The sequence below is a fragment of the Solea solea genome, chromosome 10 (assembly GCF_958295425.1).
Source record: "Solea solea chromosome 10, fSolSol10.1, whole genome shotgun sequence".
Classification (NCBI taxonomy): Eukaryota; Metazoa; Chordata; class Actinopteri; order Pleuronectiformes; family Soleidae; genus Solea; species Solea solea.
Window position 1 is genome coordinate 18812934 of NC_081143.1, and position 23065 is coordinate 18835998.

General features: G+C 38.4%; 1 protein-coding gene across 2 annotated transcripts; it reads left to right on the top strand.

Moving 5' to 3' along the window:
• The first annotated feature begins 886 nt into the window (after nucleotides 1-886).
• On the top strand, nucleotides 887-17199 carry LOC131466426 (voltage-dependent calcium channel gamma-5 subunit-like). 2 transcript variants are annotated; one of them, XM_058639636.1, is made up of 8 exons: nucleotides 887-1051; nucleotides 8731-8971; nucleotides 12002-12088; nucleotides 13523-13663; nucleotides 13758-13903; nucleotides 14747-14958; nucleotides 15456-15532; nucleotides 16166-17199. In XM_058639636.1, the coding sequence occupies exons 2-7, from the start codon at nucleotides 8776-8778 to the stop codon at nucleotides 15490-15492; spliced, it is 819 nt and encodes a 272-aa protein (XP_058495619.1). In that variant the 5' UTR covers nucleotides 887-1051; nucleotides 8731-8775; the 3' UTR covers nucleotides 15493-15532; nucleotides 16166-17199. The 2 variants fall into 2 exon arrangements, with proteins under 2 accessions (XP_058495619.1, XP_058495618.1); XM_058639635.1 differs by having other exon boundaries at nucleotides 15456-17199.
• Nucleotides 17200-23065: the final 5866 nt, after the last annotated feature.

Consider the following 23065-nt stretch of genomic DNA (forward strand, 5'->3'; position numbering starts at 1 on the left):
CAATGTTATTTACATAAAAGAGAAACAGGTTTTCCAACCAGCAGCGTAACAACCGCCCCCAGTGTGTGCTAGTTACTATTTTTTCGCCACTAGGGGGCATGGGTCCTCCACGCCCCACAAACTCCACCTATGGGTACAGTGTTCAACCCTAAGCCTCAAAGGGTCCTGCTTATTTTAACCCTTAAATTGCCAGAAAAATATCCTCCGAATAAGTGATTTTTGACAATTTTTTCAGAATAGCATTGAATATCCGGCAGTTATTTACACTTTACTGCATGTTAAAATAGTGTATTAACAATTTAAAATGAAGAGAAACAACAGTATGAAACATATTTACAACAACAACTGATCAACATTTTGGAGTCTTTGTATCAATGTGCAAAAACAGGCCAACCGTAATAACCACAATTCTGGTGTTCACGTGCAATTACTGCGATACACTCTGCGTTAAAGGGTTCAAATGTAGCAACATTTATTAATGAAGTTTTATGTTGTGGATTAATATTCCTCACCTCACCCTCCCCTTTCATGTGTGTTGGAGAACCTATGTTGCCTTCAGTTAGCATCAAAACTCAAAACATGTTTAGTTGACTGTAAAAACACAGTGGTCCAAAATGGCAGCCTCAACAGAGCTGATCCAGCTTCTGATATAAATATAAATGGCTTGTTCTGAAAAAAAAATAAATAATAATAATTCAAACAATCAAGTGGTATCTACATTTTCACCTACATTTAAAAACACACTGGAGCTTTAAGTGTCCGGTGTACCTAATAAAGTGGTCAGTGAGTGTAATTTTCCAATATTATGCGTTCGGCAACGCATTATTGGAGTAGAGGGTATCACGTGCCTACCTCGCGCCACGCGGTTAGTACGCCAATGATAATGTGTAACAGTCGTGCGCGAGTCCAGAACACCACACACTTTAGCGCGCTCCTAACCCGAGACAACACGGACCCACTGAAACGCGGAGAAAAGAGAGGAGAAGAAGAAGAACAAGAAAGAGGGAGAGAAATAAACTGTGCTTTTATTCACCGAGTCTTCTTCGTGAAGGTAATGGATCCATGTTATTCGTCAACGTAAGCGTAAATGAGTGCTGGAAAACATATCTTCGTTATTTGTACTCATGTCGCGTATGTTTTAGCTTCAAATGTCACTTTGACTAAGCTTTATTTACACTGTGAAGTACACAGTTTACAACCGGGAGCACAGCTGTCTTTTCTTCCAATGAATCTAAGTAACTTTACACACACATCTATCTGCTGTTTGAAACGAAACAGCGTGGTTTGAGAGGATGAAGGTAGAGCTGTGAAATGTGTTATTTTCTGTAGTTTAATAAGTCAAACAACACACTGGTGTTTATCAACACGCTGAATGGACACAGTTCATTATTGACCGTGTTGTTTCAGCACCATGGACAGCGATTTGGGCTGGCGCCACGGATTAAAGGACAGGAATAACAAACAATTGGCTCAGATTACAACACAGAGCATGAAGCGAACAAATAGACACACAGTGACACCCCACACTTACAGCTGTACAGTTGTTTTTAAAATGAGCTTAAACGCCTGAATTAGTTTAGTGTTAGAGTAGATTTTTCCAGGAGATCAGGTGTTTTTAAATGTTTCTGAAAGTAAACAAAAACATGAGAATCAGTTCCATTTTCACTACTTGATAACAACAACAGTTTTGGTTTTCACCTGGAAAGTGTGTGCACCAGCCCACAGGCTCACTTGGCTGATGTCCACTGCTGAGTTTACAGTTATAGCACACATTTAGAGACTGTGTGGGCTGCAGGACTGTTTTTCTACAGTTACAGGAGATAATGGTCTCCAGTCGCTGTGCAATACTGTGCACATTAAATATTTATGTAGAATGTGAGTGGGACTCCAAGACTGTTTGGGGGATATTTTCAGTTTCATTTAAAGCTGATATTATACTGTTTATCCATTGTTGTGGATTCATAGCATATGTTTTCCCCCACTCAGAGTCTAAACTGGAGACTTGCACCACATAATTAGCTACTGAGTAGGAATAGTGTTTTCTTTTTTTCTTTCTTTTTTTTAACACTTTTCATCTTGTGGTATGTGAATTCTGACACAGCAGGACGGTGATAATGGCTCACCTCTCTCTCAGAGATTCAAGGATTCCCAGTCTGTGTTACCACAGGCTTGTGTCATTAAAATCATACAGTCACCATCCATTTCTCCCCCACAGCCGTGTCTTTATAAGTCAGCAACACCGCTATCCACAGTTTGCCAATTTGTCCCTCCTGCTAACAGGAAAACAGAGCTGTAGGTCAGCCACTAATTGGAATGTTTGAGATAAATCCGAGATTGAGAAACATGGACATACTTAGTGTCTTCAGTAAAACAGTAAAACTCTAAATATGGGTCTGTGTTTGTCTGTGTCGTAGATACATTAGATTTGATTATCTGGGAGCATTAGAGCAACATTTTAACGACATCTCAGCATCTTCACTCCACTATTCTTAGTGTGTAAACCATGAAATAAATGGTGTTAAGCATCACATATAATCATTCCATGTAGCACCAGCCTACTCTCTTGGCTGCAGCTCATTGTTTGATGAGAAACATCCTGGTGAGATTTATCCTCAACATGTAAATGACTGTTTTCATGAGATGTCTTTCCTTGATATGGACTAGTGATGTCATTATAGAAGAGCATGTAATCACATCTACTCTATCACTTTTTATTTATATATGCTAATATTAGAGTTGGCAATATGTTGCTGCTTGTGTGGCTCTACAATGTTATATAACTTGTTTTTCCTCTGTATTTCCATCCCATCATGTAAAATACACTACCAGATAGGGAGCCTTGTTTTGGGACTCACTCATCAGTTCATGCGTGCTTGACTAATTCGGAGGCCTCCCTGTAAAGTGTTGCTTGGCGACAGTGCCAAGTCAAGCACATATAATGGGAGTTTAACCCTTAGAACACAGAGCATTTAGGCTGCTTTGTTTCCTATTACTATATTTAAACGTACAGTTTATACAGAGGCTATAAGAATGTGCAATATAAAGTGTCTTATATCCCTTTTTTCAGCACAAACAAGACATTCTGATTTAAAAAAAATTATAATTTTCACCAACTACATAAACACACCAGAGCAAGCACAGTACTCAAAATGTTTAAAATTGGCTTTGATTTGTGAAATTTGTTTTTATGAACAAAAAGAAATGAAAAAAACTGTCCAATTTTGTGACTTCAGCATAATTATTGCTACTTTATATCACTACTTAAAAAATTAATATAAAATGAATCATAACTTTGTCTCAACAACACATAAGAAGACTGAATATGTGACCTATAATAAACACACACCCAGGATGTCCATATAAGGAGTTGTGTATGAATCCCACAGCAGTTTACCAAGGGTGAAGGTCGGTATTGTCAAGAGTTTAAAAGAGAAAGAGATCAATGCAGTGCCATTCACTTGGGTTTTTATCACATTTGAACTTTCGTAAACATGGCGAAGAATAACCTTAGGATCCTTGTCTCTATCCTTTGTAGTGATGATGTGTAATTTAAGGTGGTTCTTCTGTGTTTTGCATATCTGCCGTCATTCATTTACAATCTTCACCAGATCAAACAAGGAGAAGATAAAAAGATTGACAACCCATAAACCCTTTTGCTCATGATAGCATATATGATGGGATGATGATGCAAGGGATGACGGCTCGAGGACAAAACTATTTGCTAAAAAGAGTACTACCTTTGGAGCAGGCTTGAAAGACTATGTCCAGAACTGCTCCAACTAATTAAGAGGATCTGACTTTACAGAAGAGAGAAGGACTGTGTGTCACAGCCTGCACTTAAGCAAATAAAGAGAACGCTTTTCTTCAGTGGGTTCACTGGGTTCCTCTGTTTACGTGCCAAAAATGTATGGCAACGTTCAAACATCCCATGACTCTAAGTTGCAGAGAAGGTGAGAGTATATGACGCCGACACTTCCACTTCCTCTTCTGTGTTGACAGCTTGCACCAGCACCTCTTTCTTTGTGCCAGATGATGCTCTGAAAGTTGTCTGTAGCCTCCAGCGGGGATTTGGCTGATACTTTTGTGTGTGTTTTCCCATTTTCATTGGGCATGATGTCAACGGAGGGCAGAGGTAAAATTAGACCAACATACAGCTGCACAGAGGAGTCACTGGTTAGTCATTTTAATCTCACATGCATGCCTGACTCAGACATCATCCAGATCAGTTAAAATGCAGGCAGACGGCGAGCAGTGTCTGTTTTACTTTCAGCAATAGACTGTTAGACCTGTCGGTCTACTCAACTAGCTCCGTTTTATTCCACCCTGTGTTGTGTTTTATTGTTGTATTTGCTTTTTAAACTTTATTTTCCCTTAATTGTGAAGCACTTTGAGCTGCAATCCTTGTATGAAAGGTGCTATACAAATAAAGTTTATTATTATTATTAGTAGTATTATTTTTGGAACCCTGCATAGCCTGAACTAGGACCAAACAATCAGGGTTAGATACATCATTTTTTGAGGCATAACTTTTGAATTCAAGCCTCAGTTCAATATTTACGTTTAAACCAAGATGGAGCATTAACAGGAGATGCCATCAAAAGAATTAACTTCTCTACTCCGTGTCCCCCCGCAGCTGTGTTTGTGACTCGATGACATAACTCATGATTGCTCAGACAACAGCGTCTAAATCCCACACTTACTGTTGCCTGTCTGCATCAGGATCCAGCCAGATTCAAATTAGTGCGTTTGTTTGCCTCAAAACCACCGTCATATTCAGCTCAGCTCATATTAACATTTTTAAGGTCCGGTTGAAGTGAGATCCTCTTATTTCCTCTGCCAAGTGGGGAACATATATGTCTTTTAGTTTATTTGTGAGCAACATAACTAAAAAACTAGTTGTTTTTGCGATGAAGGTGATGGTTATGGGAGATTAGGTTTTGGTGGTCATCGGGACACAGATTTCAGTCCAGTTTATTCTTTCTTTCCTTTGTTTCTTTAAATACAATTGATAACCTTGTTGACACTATGGGGAAACTGAGCAGCCATGGCTCTTTAGTTTTTATTGTCAGATAGAAAACCAAATCCACAGTTCATCATCATACCTACATAAATAAATATACATTTGTTATATTCCCATCTTTGCTATTTTAAATCATCAGTGAATTGTATGCACTATTGCAATATTACACACCACAAATACAGTCTTAATTGTGTTTTAGCAGCCTTGATATTTCACAGTTTTCTGTGTCCCTCGCCTTTGTATCACACATTTTTTTTTGCAAAGAGAGTGTTTTTTGTGTTTTTTTTTAGCTGTGAGTTGTTTAAATAAAAAATTTAAATAGGAGGTCAGGACGATGTTTACACAGCAGAAAGAGGAGGAACGCCCTACTTTTGGTGATTATGTGCCCTTTATTCTCGCAGTGGTGTCCGTGTCAGTGCAGCCTCTGGACCCCCTAGTGGCACTGTTCAGTATCACATTAGTGGTTGGAAATATTTTAAATGAGTGTGTTGTGGGTATTCCAGGTGCTATGTGAAGGAAAGTAAAATGTATATATATACAGCAACAAATGCAAAGCCTCTATAGATTCTTTTGACCATGTGGGCATGAGTGGACTGGAACACTGATGTTTATGCAGGAGAGCGTGTGCTTTGTGTGAAACTGATGAGAAACATGTTTCAATAAAACAGCTGGATATTTATAATCCATGGGAGACCAGAACAAGGATAAGAGTTATTATTATTCATGAAATTGTGTGTGCGTACTTGGTATTCTTTACGTTGTGCGTACCTAAATCTGTTTACGCAGTCATATTATGGAGACAAAAATCAAGTCCCCCGATAGTGTAAATGACTATATTTTAAGGTTAAGACATGTTTTAGGACAAGTTAGGTTAGGGGCAAGGTTAGGGCACGAGTAATTATGGTTAGAGTTAGTCTCCAGGAAATTAATTCAAGTCAATGCAATGTCTTCTGAAGTCATGGAAACGAGTGAGTGTCTATTTTAGTTTTATTTTAGTACTATTTAAAGGCGTAATCTTCATTAGAAAGCTTTTGTTATGAGGCAGCCAAAGCATCATGCAGCATAGCTCTGTGTAGCTCTGCTCTGTTGTGTTGATTTCATTTCTACCAGTCTTGGTTAAATATCTATGTAGTGTCCCGATTCTGTTGGAGAAATACGTTTAGATATTTGTTTTCTCTTGATCTAAATCATAGCCTGTTACAGCATAACAGTGAATATAACGTTAGTGTCAAAGCGCTGATATCTGTCTGATCGTCTTCAGGTATATTACCGCAAATCATGTCGTATATACAAGCATTTAAATATTAATGAAAACACAATATGCAACAACTTTAAAGTTCAAGTTAAAACCCATATAGTATTATAACATCAATATTAATGATTTCATTGTGGCTATTTTAAGGATACACTCTACTCTTATTACAGGATCTTGGTCTATTTCTGTGGGTACTTTAAAGGTGCAGTCAGCCATAAATACCTCCTTTCTCAGTAATAAGAAGCTATTTTTGGAAGCCTACATATAAGAGCAATCAGGACATCAGTGTGTGCTTCTTGCTTTGTGTGTATGACTGGAAAAAATATAAAGCTAAATGACTGAAAATAGAACCACTACATGGACTCTGTAAAACATGATGGCTGATTGCACCAGAGTCAAGAATATCCAAGGTTTAATGATGTTTATGTCTCATTATGGCTGGTTATTTTTGCTGTGGTGAACACTGGTTGTTTATGCATGAATTCCGGTCTAAAACGTGTTGACACGTGGTTCATTGTTAGAAGGAATACTCAGCCTTAAGAAGCACAGTTAGACAATTATTTGTTAAAAAAAAAACAAATACTCTGTTCTCTTTTCATTGTTATTGCAAGCCATAGTTTACACAGACATAGTAAAATTGTTTGACTGTGGACATAAATGTCATACAAGGACAAAAAGGGGGAACAATAGAAAAGATAAATTAGACTGTGTGTGTGTATCTTATTTTAGTTTATGCTACACTTGCAACAGTCGACTTGTAGGATTTATCACCTATCGAAGTGGGACACTACGCCCAATAGAGGAATGAGATTTGAGGTCGTATGTTTATAAATAATCTACACAGGTAAAATACATGGTATCAAATCAGCCAATCACATCGCAGCAAGCAGGGGACCTAATAGAGTGGCCAGTGATTGCATACTCACTTGTACAAATGTTGTTAACACTTTAACACCTAAGCCTCAAAATGTCCTGCTTATTTTAACCCCCAAACATGCCAGAAAAATGCCCTTAGAATAAGTGATTTTTAACTATTTTTCCAGAATAACTTTGAATATCTGGCAATTATTTACAATTTATTGCATGCTAAAATAGTGTATTAACAATTTATATTTTTATATAGGAATTTTGAACAGTATAAAACACATTTACAACAAAATGTTTGTCTTAATGTGCAAAAACAGACAAAAAATGGAAACTATGTACTCTCTCCTATCTGGAGACAAAGATACTGATTCGCCAGCTACCATAATAACCACAATGTGGGCTTTTTATGTGCAACTGTGGGATTGTTTTCTGAAAGCACAAACCGTTGCGTAGTTGGAGTAATGCTAAATTCTCTTGTGCAAACGTGTCGTCCGCGATACACTTGCGCTACACACAAATGAACACTTGGTTCATTTGTGTCTTCATTTGGTGTTATTGTTTGCCTATGTATAACGTAAATGTGTATTGTGCATAAAGGACATACAGCCTGTGCCTGCAAGTTGCAGTATGAGCTACACTATACAAGTGGCAGAAAATGTAAACATGTTTAGTGCTGAAAACGTGCAGCAATTAGTTGCATCTTCTTAGAAGCTTCATTCAAAACCTCAAGTGCTCTGTAAACTGACAGATGTGTGGAGAGCTATACCATCTCTGTTCTTCTCCAGGCTTTACATCCACTAATGATATGAGAAGTTGATCCATTGAGAGAGCAAATCCAGTAGAAAAGTTTTTTTTTATCCATTCACTCATTCATTCCATCTTTCCACTCTCCCAGTGGGTGAGAAGTCATTATGTAAAATCAATTCCTTTCACCGTGTATCTCATGCCAGGCTCTCCAGCATACCAGCTTCCGGCAAATGTGGGCATCAGCGATGACACAAACAATTTCATCGTTTTGTGTGTCAAGTGCACACATTCATATGCCGACACGTACTGCACTCCATCTGCAACGCTGCCTCTTGATGTGAGGAAGTGGATTTATGTCAGATATTAGGATAATAGGAGTTGTGGCAGACGACGTGGTGGAAAATTCTTGGTTTTGTAGTTCTCTTTTTGACATCATTTGTCGCGTGATTGGTAGAATATGGCAGTTCTTTCACCCCATCTAATCTGTTGGCCCTGCATAATGTGGTTATTTCAATACTAATAGGAGACTTTGAAGAGAGGGAATCTTTCCCAGGCTTCTTTCTCAGCTAAGAGGCATAAATTCCTCCATTGTGTGATCTGCTATTATACGCAGATATAATGTATTTCTGTCCCTTCATTACCAACTCATCTGCATTTTCAGTCGTGACCTTACAAAATGAATTCAGATTTCTTCCCCACCACCCATCGTTCCACAGTTGCACCTTCTATTCACTTGCCTTGTTTACCACAGGGGCAGTTGGATGTTCTCTCAGGAGAGGACTCAGTCCAAAGTGATTACGTTGGTAAGGATGTTCTTTCTCTTTTTCCCTCTTTCTACTAGCTCCCCTTTCTGCCAGCTGCGCCACCCTGCTGTTGAGGCTGTGGTATGAGCCTATGTGGCAGGAAGGCGCTGACGTTGCTAAGCAGCGTGTTCGCCGTTTGCGGCCTGGGCCTGTTGGGGATCGCCGTGAGCACCGACTACTGGCTCTACCTGGAGGAAGGCGTTATTCTTCCTCTCAATCAGAGCACGGAGATACGCATGTCCCTCCACTCTGGTCTCTGGAGGGTTTGCTTCTTGGTCGGTGAGTGTGCTAGAAATATGAAACATCTATATTGAAGTCCTACAGATGAAATGGTTTATTTTGACCCCGATTTCCATTTTATCTCGACGGACGTGAAGTTTTTAGAACATTTCAAGACTCACTCTCACTCATTGTCTACTGCTTTATCCTCCTCATGAGGGTCAGGGGGGCTAGAGACAATCCCAGGTAACATAAGGTGAAGGACGATGTACACCCTGGACATTGCTGATCAAATTAGAGACTCTTTCTAGTCAAATGTAATCAAAATGGCAAAACCAGAAGTAATATTTTAGGTAAACTGTTTAAGATTTATGTCTCAGATTGTGAATAAACCCTATTCACGTGCAAGAGTAATTTGATATCTGTAGAGCACTTCAGCACTTTAAATATCCTTCATCAAAATGTGAGCGTTAGATTTTAAACTTCTCTTCTGTAAAGCTCTTGTGCATCTCTCCTTCAGTGTTTTATCTCCATGCTGCCCTTTACACTCTGCTGTACCCTTGGAAGTGTCAAATACATCTTCTCCAGTTAACAGATACAACAGCAAGACTACTTTCCTCATTATTTACCCAATTATTTACTTGTGGAACCAGAGGCACTGCTTGTTATTATCTTCTCTTCTTCTGACCTCCTGCATTCTTCCTCTACTGGGTTTAAACTGAAAAACAACAGCATTACACAAAGGATGGTGTATTCCCAGAGAGAGAGCATGTTTACACTATACGTGCCAAAGCACTGCTCCTCCCCATGCAGCTCTAACTTCATAAAGCCATGCCCCGAGGCCTTGATAAAAACTAACCATCACGTTTTATTTCTTGTTTCTTTGAGACACAGAGACAAGTGTTGTCCCAGAGTGAACCAGGTGCCCACTTAATGGAATCAACTGACTGTGTCACTTACTGATGAGAACATGACGTGATTTGTTACTTTTATACTTGAGGTGTTTTAACTTCAACATGATCCTACAGCAAGGATGAAACTTGTTCATGAACTAAAAACCTGTAAAAAGTTTTTAATTGTCATGGAACATTGTTCCACCCACTGCTAATTTGTTCCATTAACCCCTTTGCCACTACTGAGCAGATCTCTCTCCACTTTCACGGGGTAATCGTTCAGCTGTGGTGGATGTGTAGCCAGTGAAATTGTGATTTGGTCACATAATGTTAGTGCCATTGCTATAAATGGACAAATGGTGCAGTGTGCGTGTGTTTTAGGGGGGCAATTGAGTGGCCTTATTGCCCATTTAACTGGTGCATAGTGTTTGACCCAGAAACAATTACTGCACACTCTCGCAGTATGTTGTTACGCCGCAGGACATGAACGTGGTTTATGTGTGTGTGTTGTTTTTTGGTTGCTATTGATGTTTGTTCGAGTTCATCGGGTGTGTGATGTTAGAGTGTCTTTTTTTTTTAATGTAGAAGACCTTTACCTACAAAACCAGCACTAGCTTTATGAATATAATGGCAGACGAAGACGAAATAAACTCAATTCTGCTTGTTTTCCTGTTTCAGCTGTTGCCAGTAGTATAAAATGTTCTCAGTTTGTCCATCCATCCCATATTTGTGATCATGATATCTCAAGAACACACATGGACCCAAATATGAATCTGTGGAATTAACATGTGATATGCCATATGTTACGAACATGTTATAATATGAGCTGACTGGAATTTGGTGGTCAAAGGCAAAATGCCAAAGCAAGTGTGACCTTGACCTTTTTTGCTGTGGGAATGTTTTATCCTAAAAACACCTCAAGTAAATCTCTTTCACTTTTTTCAAGTATTTGCTTAGGCTCGCACATTAACTGTTCAAATTTGGTTGGTCAAGGCTCAGAGTGTAAGTCAATGTGTTTCTGGCCTCTAATACATTAAAGTTGACAGGTGCACGTCTTAAAAAAGGTTGTGTGGGCAAAGTGTGAAAGTGGGTAAACATCAGCGTCATTAAAATCACATTTGCAACCTTGATGTTATTTAGTACTTTTAATCTATTCTGCTACAAATGACCCATCACCCCACTGTAATAGACGTGTCCTCCAAGACTGAAGCATAATCGAATTTTTCAATGATAGTCATTATCTTCATCTGTTGAAAGCATGTGTAATGGCCTTCTACAGAGATCATTTAAAAAGCAACAGCAACAACACTGCCTACCACAATCCTATGCCTCATAATTAACATTTTAATAACCTATGGGAGTGAAACCCCTGGGAGACATGGGAGACATTCCCTCACACTACATGCAGGTTGATAGTGAGTGTGAGGATGTTTTCCATTGAGTGTTTTCCATTAGGTGCAAATTTAATGTGAAAAGCAAAACAGAGAGAAAGAAAAAACAACAACACACTCCCTGATGTTTTTTTGGTTTTTACTCTCATTTCTCCTTCAACAACATGATGATGCATCGAGGGCACAAAATACTATCATTGTCAAAATGTAGGACAACAGCATTGTGCAGTTTGTCGATATATAAGTCTGCCTAAAACGGGAGACAATTAATGAACAATAATGATAATAATAATTTAGAAAATACTTTGGAAAAATAAGAACAAACAAAGGAACAGAATAATGTAAGGATAGAACATAATGATAGGACTATATGATATGGTGTAAGGACTGAAATTGATGTTAGAATCCTTTGTGAACAGGTGAGTATTAAAGAATATTTTAATTTGAACCTGACTTGATGCAAATTCTTGGTTTGCATTGCTCCAGTGTTCATCATCAACACATACTGTAACATGCATTATGAAAACTGATTACACCTGCAGAAACATGAGATATATCACCTACTCCAGCACCTCATTGATTGTGAGGTTGCTTATGCGTTGAGAGAGAGAGAGACTGTGTACTTGTGTTATGGTTTCAGTGATGAAGAGCAAGGTGCCAAACTGCAGTGCAGGGCGTTTGTCGTACGAACACCAACAGCAGATGGAGTGTACAATATCAAACGTGCTCTTTGTCTCACACTCTTTTAAAATTGTCACCCTCAAACTAATTTAAAATGTAATTTTTTTTTCTCTTTTTATTTCAAGGGGAGGAGAAAGGACGGTGTTTCACCATCGAGTATGTGATGCCCACTCATGTCCAGATGACGTCTGAGTCCACTGTTAGCGTTCTCAGTAAGTAACTGTTCACACTCCACTGTTTTCGCTTTGGTGAAACTTTATTGTTGAATGTGCACAGAATTGGCCGCCGTGGACTCAAATTGTAGAGTTAGAAACTTTGGGCTCATTCAACTGAAAGGTTCGTTATCAAGCGGCAGCAAAGCAGCCGTGAGCTCCTAGAAAATGTCATCAAAATCTGCCCATAACCTTTTATATAACCTTGCTCACAAATGTCAGTCAACATAACCTTATAGGCGGAGGGTTCAAATATAAAGGTTAGCTTTATTTTGTTGCTCAGCGACAGACTTCGTGGTCTTTTGTGAAACAAATTTTCTTCATTTGACTTGTGGCTCAAGTCTTTCTTTGATTTATGTCCAGTAATAGAAGAATCGCAGAGAGAGCGACGCAATAAAGTGTACAAGGATGGGAGTTCATGGTGTCACTGTCACTGCACTAGTGACTCTTTCTACATGACAGGGAACCTGCACAGTGCAGCATGAGGAGACAGTCTGGGTCTTCGGGGCAAAATGACACCCTCCAAATGAACCTCACTGCTGACTGGTGTAAGAATCATCAGTCAAAACCAGGTGTCACTGAGAGAGCACTCGTCTGCCATCAGCCCTTCTCCTGGCCTGTGATACTCTCAGTGCATAGATGATTACTTTATTTTACTTTGTTAATGTCATTCTGACCTGAGAATCATGTCAATTGAGTCAAACTTATTCATAGTGCAGCCCTTCCAGTCCAACATTTCAAACATATCTGTGTCGCAGTGCTTTGAATACAGTCAGAGAGAGCTGTGTGACAATATATCTGGAAAGTAAAATAATAAAATAAAATAAAGGAGTAAGACTTCCTGAAATAAAAAAAAGAAAGACAATAAGGATTTACATGGATTACAGAAATAGTGCAAATATTGTTGATATTGTTAGTACAGTAGTCCAGATGTTCTACTATAATACATATATGTATATATATATACTATATATATATATATATATATATATATATATACACCACATATTCTTATTTTACAACAGCTGCTGTAGAGTGTAACAGGCAAGTTTACCTCCCAATCAGAAGTCAAGCCCACAAGTGGAAAAGGCAGTTCTATTAGGGTTATGACCTTAGACGTCAGGTCGACTTAGCCGGAGGAGTGACATTTTGTGTAATGTGTGTCACAGTCGGAGTCTGGAAACAAATACCACAGGCTCCCATTACATCTATGAACAACTGCAGCATTTATTCACAGTAGGGAAGTCGAGCTTCACATGGAACCATGACCTAAACCCTCAAAATGTTAAATCTATGAAGAACCAATCAAACATCAGTGGAACATTTTACAGATGCAAAAAACAAACGCCATTAAGAACATTTTTCCTCTTTCAGTCCAACAGACTAATGACTTATTTTCTGTTTTTGTCCTGGATTCCTTTTTTCTCTTTTCAGAAATGATCCGTTCTGCCACGCCTTTCCCTCTGGTCAGCCTCTTCTTCATGTTCATTGGTTTTGTGCTCAGTAACATTGGCCACATCCGACCACATCGCACCATCCTGGCCTTTGTTTCCGGAATCTTCTTTATCCTGTCAGGTACTCAGTTTCGCTTTAACTCAACATTTCCAGAATGATACCAGACATTTTAAGGAGATGAAAAAACTAAAGGAAACAAAATGCATTTTTCCAGGTCTGTCTCTGGTCGTTGGTCTGGTCTTGTACATCTCAAACATCAATGACGAAATGTTGAACAGGACCAAAACGAACGAGGCCTACTTCAGCTACAAGTACGGCTGGTCGTTCGCCTTTGCTGCCATCTCCTTCCTGCTCACTGAGGTAACTTTACCACAAAAAATCTGGATAACAAACAATAATAACTCACAGCTAGTTTTTCAGAAGACACCATTATCGCTTATCCAAAAACAACAAATATGTGAGAGATGTTTTTCATCAAACATTATATATCTTTTCGGGTGAAAGGCTGTAATCCAGTATCTCTAAATGACCTCTAAATTTGTTTTAACTAATTATGGTCACAATATTATTTAAATAACATGTGCTTTAACACTAAGTCAAGTGTTCACTGCATTATCATCATTTATAATTGTTTTACAATAATTCATTCTTATATACCATAATATTTATTATATGTATGTATGTATGTATGTATATATATATATACATATATATGTATGTACATATAAATATGTATATACTGTAATAAGCAACGTTATTAGGTACCCTTAATAGAAGAATTTGATTTCATGGTTAGACGTGTTACACAAAGGTAACACATGGTCTTCTGCAACACCTTGGTTAGAGTTACTGTTGCCTTTCTGTCTTCTTCCTGGTCATTCTACTGTGATCTGAGGGTATTTTTACCCAGTTTGGCACTGTCTGAAATAATTAGACAGACATGTCTGGCACCAACAACCATGCCAAATTAAAAAGTCACTTAAATCTCCTTTCTCCCACATTCTGATGATTGGTTTGAACTTCAGAAGGTTGAAACATCTACTGTACACAAAGTAGCTGATATGTGTTCAAAGTGAACTGAATTTACCCACTTATTTTAAACAATCTCTGCAGTATTTAGTGAAAAAAAAGGCTTGCACATATTTCTGCACACACACAGAGACAAGAGTAAACTTTGTGTCCGTTTGCTTCCATATTCCCCAGACAGCGGGCGTCATGTCCGTGTATCTGTTCATGAAGCGTTACACTGCAGAGGAAATGTACCGGCCTCGCCTCAGCAACTGCTCTGATTACTCCGGCCAGTTCCTCCACCCTGACGCTTGGGCTGGTAGAGGCCGCAGTCCCTCCTCCATCTCTTCCGAGGCCTCGCTCCAGATGAACTCCTCCAACTACCCTGCCCTCCTCAAGTGTCCAGAGTATGAACAAATGTCCTCCTCGCCTTGCTGAAGCAGAGCACAAGTGGTTGTTTAAGCACACTAGGTGTCACTTTGATCTGCCGGAAAATCGTTCAGTTATTTGATTTTAATCCGCTTGAATCATTAGATTCTGACGACGACCTGTTTCTCCGAATGCTTTTTGGTTACACCTTTCATTCTGAGAAGAGTTAAACTGAAGCTGGGGGTTTAGCCACTTCACTTTATTCTCAGATAAATGGTCTTGATCCAGTGAGAGCTGGTAGTTTTTAGTGATGGGTAACTGCTGAACAAACCAAGGAAGGTTTCAGAGAGGAGAACATTTTGTAACTTCATCCTGCAGTGAGTAGTAGTGCCACTATTCTTATAGCTATTTGCCAGGATGATGTGTTTTAACATGTGCACACAATCCAAAAAAAAAAGGGTATTAGAGTTATTATGAGAAGAGAGCTGCAATGAATTTGCACAAAATAATCACTACATTGTGTTCTTTTATTTAGAACACGGGGACTAAGCCGTAAAATCTCCGTGGTGTGAAGGGAAACTTGCTGACGATGGTTTTTCCTCAGTTAGATAAGTAAGTTGGTCAAACTGTGCAGACTTCTGATTTATGAGGGTTTGAATTTAATTGCTGAAGCCCCAGTTGTTGGAGTGTAAACATGTCGGTTTAGAGCAGAGTCATACTTTCCGAGTAACATCCTCAGCCACAGTATGTTCACTATTTTAATGAAGCACACTGCATTTTGTGCAGAATTTGTGCGTATTGTTGGAATATACTCGGACATGTTTGTGCCAAGTAAGGAGCTAGACGACAACAACTGGCATCGTTACGATGTACTGATACACATGATTATTGTGAATTAAATCAACCATTCAAATAGATCACTTAATTTAAACTACTTATATTGTATATATAAATATATATATATGTATATACTGTATATCACATCAGTTTGGGATTACATGATTGGAGAATTAGGTTTATAACAGATGATATTTGATCTCCTTTGTAGTATTTGTTCTTGTTCATCTTAAGTGACAACATAAATGTTTGTATTATAGGCTGCTCTTCTAGAGACATGTATATGAAATGCATTTTGTTTAAACATAATATAAATCTGAACTTTTTTTTTGTTGCTTCCAGCCATGCATATGAATAGAGGATTGTTAAACAACAGTGCAGGTGTAAATAATGCTTTTATGTTTTCAGGTGAACGCATGATTCCTCTACCCACTGGTCGTCTCAGCTGATGAACTAATCAACAAACACAGAAAAAAGTGTGTTAAGCCTAAAGTAAAAAAAAAAGAAAAAAAAAGAAATCAAGCAGCAAAGAGACAATTATACTTGACTGCATTTATCACATCCCAGTATTACAATGCTATACGTTTAAATAAGGTAAAAAGGCCAAAGGGTAGACGCTGGAGAAGATTGTATTTTGAGGGGGAATGTGAACGAGTCAGGTGTCACGGAAGACTATTTTGATACAAAGCCGTTGAATGTTGGGTATACTGATGGAAACACTGCTAAATAAGAATAAATACCTCTCCTATAAAGATATAAGATCCCAAACTATACATAGATATTTTTCTAATTTAGTCTAAATCTGCTATGATGCTACGTGTGCCAATGAAACATGTTTTATCCAGGTTAAGGGGCAAAGTACTGAATATCTAGTGACATTACTGTATGTGTGAGTAAAACATTATTACAGGGAAGAATTTTGTCTTGTGCAATAACTTTATGATGACTTGATATATTATATTTACTGTCAGTATTTAATGTTGCATGATGTGAACTAGACATATTATTAATGGCATGCAACATTTCATCACTGGATCGTGGTTTTCCACAAAGCAAAACATGGTTCAAGAACTAAAATGAAACCACGCGTGTCACTATTCTCACACAGTCCATTTCAAACACTGTAAATACAAACGTCCAACGTATATACACACACGTTTTCTTTTGTATAGATGGCAGTCCATGTAAAATACGGTTGTTGTGTTGTTGAGTAGGCTCCTCTGCAGTTTTACTGTACATGTGACGGCTGCGTCGCCTCACGCATCACGTCTGAGAATGTGATCTTTTTGGAGTAATGACACGCCTACATCGATGTACACGTGTTCAGGTGGTGTCACTGCCATAGATGTGTATTTTTTACAATCAGTCATTTTCATGATGTTCAGTGTGCAGCGGGATGAGTCAACGCAAAAAAAATAAAGTTTGATGGGATTTGATAAACAGTACGGTTGTGATCTCAGTCACTGCTCATCTCCCCTGAAATGTCTGCAGAATAGAATATATTTTTATTTAAATAGGGACAAAGTTACCATAGTTCCAATACAAATTAAGCAACTGATTTGCTGATTTGCTGTACAATAGAGTTTATGTCCCTAGTTGTATTTTAGGACTTTAGGAATTACTGGTGACTTATGCACTATTTGGGTTGTGGTTTTATTGCATTTTTAATATTTTGCACATTATTACTTGCACGAGACACTTCAAAATCAAGTTGCACTTTATAGCAGGTTTGCTCAGAACATTTTCTAGTATAAAGTATTTTAATAATTGCTGTTAATAATTGTTAATATTAAAGGTGTTTGGATTGATTGAAAACCTTTTTTTTTTTAACATAATCGTGTGTCCCGTGGCAGGTGATGTAGTGGTCATGCATCTCTGAGTGAGTTTAAAAGTATCAGCTGGAGGAAACATAATGAACCAATGTGCCCACAAACATCATTTTCATCCACTAACATAATGATTTGACATATTCCTAAACTGATTTCCCCCCAAAAGCAAAACTAAATGTCATGTTGCAAATAGACATTTTGTTGTTAGACTTTTTCCTATTGCACTTAGTCATTAAACCAAATGATATTATTAATATAACTTTCACCAAATTAACACATTGTTCTCTATTTGTGCAGAAACATACAGCTGCTCAGAGCTCAGATACATGCACCCAGTGTCTTTGAACAACAGCTCCATCTAGTGTTATTTCTGTGAAGACACACTTTTAGATCAGAGAACCCAATAATGTAGTCATTCCACTGAAGTGCTATTGTTTAAATCATCAATTATTGAACAAAAGTCAGTGGTTTTTGGAACAAATTATTACTTTTCTCAGCCATTGTAGAATTTGTATGACAGCATATTTGACGACAGCATTTTGCTAATTACTTGCTTAGGGAGAGCACAGCCTTTAAGCCTTTCCAGGATTTGAACCAGCAACCTTCTGTTTACAAGCCCAATTCCTTTCCTCTTGGTCATGTGCTACCTTAAAATGCTGTAACAGAGAGTTGTGTAGAACGGTTATTATTTACAGCAGTGACGCAACAAGCACATTGTCTTTATCGATCAGTCAATTGATCAATCAGACTTTATTTGTATAGTACTTTTAATACAAAGCACCTCACCCCACTCATCAGTCATCGCCCACCCCTACCACACATAAAACTAACACAAAAGGAAACACAACGGAGAAAGTGCCATCAACGATCTCAATCTTTAGACTCAAAACTGAAGAGACTCTGTACATTGACTCCTCATGGTTTGATGGAGTGGGTAAATATTTCAGTGTCACATTTTACCAAGAGAACATTAGGTTTACCACGAAGCTCCTCTGCTCAGTGTTCGCTCACTTGTACGTATCTAAGAAACAACATTCAATATTAACGGAAGTGACTCATGTGTCGTCCCTTGCCCTCACATCATCATCATTATTCATCTTGGTTTAGTTAATAGGCCTGCTGCTGCTCAGGTCTGCGACCTCAGCTCCCCCGTGAGCCCTGACCCTGGGGTTTCTCTGCAAATGGCCACTCGATGTATGGAGTCTAAGTGCAGAATGAAATGACATAAAGAACGATTTTTATAACAGCGAACATTTCATCTGCACTTTGTCCTTTTCCAAGAGCTTAGTTTGCTTACAGCCACTGTTTCACTCTGTGAACGCAAAATAAAAAAAAAGACTTAGACTTAGACTTAGACTTCCTTTTATTGTCATTGCACAGAAAACACAGCAGTGAAAACTGGCAATGACATTTCGTTGCTTGGCAGCAGATAAGAAACCAACACATAGCATTGAATTTTGTCACTTCTGAGTTTTGATGGGAAATGTCTTTTATCTTACTGTAAATGTCTATACATGTATCCAACTCTTCAGCCTAACTATGATTAATAAAAAAAAATAAAAAAAAATAAGATTACAAGATGATTACATATAAAAATTACAATATAACAATCTCTCCATACACTTGAGGGAATGAACTCTCTAGACTCACTGCCTGTATAATTTGTTTGTGAATTCAAACCAACATTAACACTAACATTAAACCAAGATACGAAGATCCAAAGAAGGTTATTGTAAAAAAAAAGAAGGAAAAAACTAAGATACATTACTGTAAATGTTACTGTATTACTGTATAAATCCATGTAGTTTAATAGTTTATTTATCCATCTTGATGTTCTTTAATTATCCAACTATACAGTTTGCAGGAAAAGAATAAAAACCTCTGGTAAAGCTGGACCATGGTACCGCATGTTAACTCATGAAAGGGATCAGTTTTTATTAAGTGTGGTTATGAGGCACCGACACATTGTCCACACTCACTGTGCTGAGTGTGCCAACATTTCCTTGAACCAGCCTGAGATCACTTTGACTGAAAACACGGCTGCACACAGGAACACAATCACAGCCACTTAAAAAAGGTCCAATCTTTTATACAAGTTTTACTTTAAAGTCTACCTTTAACCTAACAAGTACACAGGAGTCGATCCACCGCTGAAGGCTTCAGGAAAAAGCCTCGTGTGTTGTTTTTGTCATGAGTTCATTTAAACAAAGGATGGAAAATAAAAAATGACGCTACTAAATATCACAATTTAAATGCATGTGCCATAATGATGATGGTAGTGATAGTTAGATGAAGTGTGTAATTGAACATATTCATGCTTTTTTTATGGGAATATTGGTGTGTTTCAGTGTTTGCATGTTTATCATTTGATGATGGTGATGATGATGAGGATATTTTTGCAGTTGCTCTCATAGTTAATGTTTGGGTGATGTAAAGACAGAGAAAGAGAGGGTTTTCTGCTCACACACAATCTTTATTCGAAAGCAGAGTTAAGACAAATGTGGGATGTGGTCAATGCCGCTGTTGGCCGCTAGGGGGAGCCCTCTCAAAGATTTCTTTAATCAACCCTGTGCAAGTTCTCACTGAATGAATTTGTCACTGGACATTAGGTCAACTGGGTTTGAAGCCTGACTGGCTTTACAAAAGTGGAATTTTATCACTGAAAAAAGCAAATTCCTCCAACATGTACCCCTTTATAAAATCCATACCACCAGCACATTCTCCGAGACAAGGACCTACACATGCAGGATTCTGAAGGCACATTCTTGAAATAAGACCATGTTGAGCATAGAAATAAGGACATAAGAGCAGCAGCCGTCTTTGTGAGTTGTGTTATTCTTGCAAGAGGAACAGACAGCACAGAGCTTCAAGGCCGTCTGTGCAGTAGTTCAGAGGAAAGTAGTTATCGTTTCGGTTTTTATAACCTGGAACAGCCCCCCCACAACACTATGGACAACAGTTGGTTGGAGAGTGTTAGAACTGGCTGATATCAGGAACAGGGAAGGACAATGGAAGTTTAGGAGGAAAAGTTAAGGCGCAGATATTGGTATGTGGAGACAGGCTATATGGAGACATTCTTGTGACTGATTTTCCATTACAAGAGTTAACCGACACGAGACAGATAGTCTGCACCAATACACGTGAATGCTTCTGGGGTGATCTCCCTTAAATATAAGAGTTAGCATGTATCACAAATTAAGTTTTATTTTGTGAGGAAAAATGGCCAAACTGTTCAGAAAGCACCGAAGTTGCAATAATATGGGAAAAATGTTCTCTTATGTCTGTGTGTTTTTAAATATATTTCTTAAGTAAAAGGGAAAACCATTGCTGCTATATAAGAAAGCTTGTCAGCCTGCGGCAGCCTAAGGGCTGAGTCTGTGTTTACTTTATTTTAGCCCAATCTCACATGCTCTATATTCCTCTCTTCTGCTATAGGAACTCTGTGAGACACAGCGTCTTGCTACAGCCTGTGTGAGTCTCATTCCTAAGGAACACTAAAGAGAGAACAGAGACAGATTGTATTTTTTTTGTTATCCGCCACTTATAATAATGTAGGAATAATGAGCCTGAATGTTTTTGTTTATGTAGAACATTCGGCACAGAACCAAATCTGAATGAATGCTATGATTCTCTGTTAGAATTACAGTGTAAAAACAGTGTTTGTTAATTTCTTTCAAACCATGCTAAAAAATTAAGATCTAAATTAAGTCAGTTTAGCAGCACATTACTGTACACAGACATTCATGCCGTTCCCTGATGCATCTCAGACGTTACAGTGACTTCAACAAAATTACCACAATGATCAGGTTGAATTTCATGAAATGTCTGAGAAGAAAATACCCTTTCTTCGAATTTCAGGGGAAAATTGACTTCATGTCACATGTTTGTATTTCCTTTGTAACATTCATGTTTCCATCTCTTCTTGCCTTAGTCTGTGTTTCATCCATGTCTTATCATTTCTCTCATTTGCTTTTCAAAAGAAACATGAGCCAAAAGTTCTGCATTCACCAAGTTATAAAAGTTATAAAAACAGTTACAAGGCACTATCCAATTTAAAAAAAAATGTTTTTTAAAACTCACAACAATTTCATAGTTTAGTATGTAGTCCAAAAAGTGACAAAAATGTCATAGTTTAGTATGTAGTCCAAAAACTCACACAAATTTCATAGTCTAGTATGTCATCCAAAATTGTAACAAAAATGTGTAGTTTGGTATGTTGTCCAAAAGACACCAAAATGTCAAAGTTTAGTATGTGGTCCAAAATGTGACAGAAATGTCGTAGTTTAGTATGTGGTCCAAAAAGACACCAACATTTCATAGTTTAGTATGTGGTGAAAAAAAAAATCATAGGTTAGTATCTCATCCAAAATTTGTCAAAAAAGTCATACCGTGCGTTATGTCGCCATAATTTGACAAAAAAAATCATGGGTTAGTATGTGTTCCAAAAGGTCATAGTAACTTCACTCCCACTTGCCAATATGACCAAGAGAGGACAACATAGGCAAGCGGAGGATGATGATGATAAGGGACAACAGAGGCTTGTTGCGTGAATGGGTTGACGTCTTCCATCTCCGATTGCCTTGTTTCAATGTCTGATTGTTGATTTCTCACATGAACGTATTGTAGAACTTTCTAGCAGGCAAAGCTATTTATCTTTCATTCTATTTATCTGTTCTGTTGTAATTGGTATCAAAGCACTGTTTCCTTTAAAGTACCTTTAAGGTGCATTGTCAAAGCCAATTTTTGTTATATATTAACCTTCGTATATGCCTTTGTAAATCTATCTATCATCAGAACCTGTACGACTTGTCGGTGTTAAAGCCTAACGAACTGTCTAACTTACTACTAACTGTCTAACTGCCGAGTGGAGGACGGCAATCGTGAAGTACCAGGACCGGAGAGCCGGGGACACTGGAGAAGCAGCTGTGAACTACTAAAACAGCGATCGTGAAGCACCAGGACCGGAGGGCCGGGGACTATGGTGAAGCGACCGTGACACCAAACGGAGGAGCCGGAGCAAGGAGCTAACGGAGCCGTTGAAGGATTAAAGGAAGTGCCGCAGCCGTGAGGAAGGCTGTGAAGATTGCACACGAAATAGAGATCTCTTCTGGGCGAAGAGCTAAACCGTTAAGCCACTAACAGTGCTACGGAAGAGCCTGACGGACTGTGACGTTGTGACGCCAACAGCTGGGGCGTGGACATTCGTGTGCCATTCATAGACGAGTTGATTGCAAAGAACTGAATCCTTTGAACAAGTCATTGGCAACGAACCACACTTTTTGAAAGAGTGAAATCCTTTGAACAATTCCAATTCTGGAGAGAGTCAGGAGTTCAAAGAAGAAAAATGGCAGACGACAAGCCAGATCTGGAAGACCTACAACAGAAGCGATCAAATGCGCAGCAGAGCCTAACAACGCATATCAACTGCCTTAATGTCAACGCTGGTCGTCTAGGTACAGGAAAATTGTCGCAAGAGTTG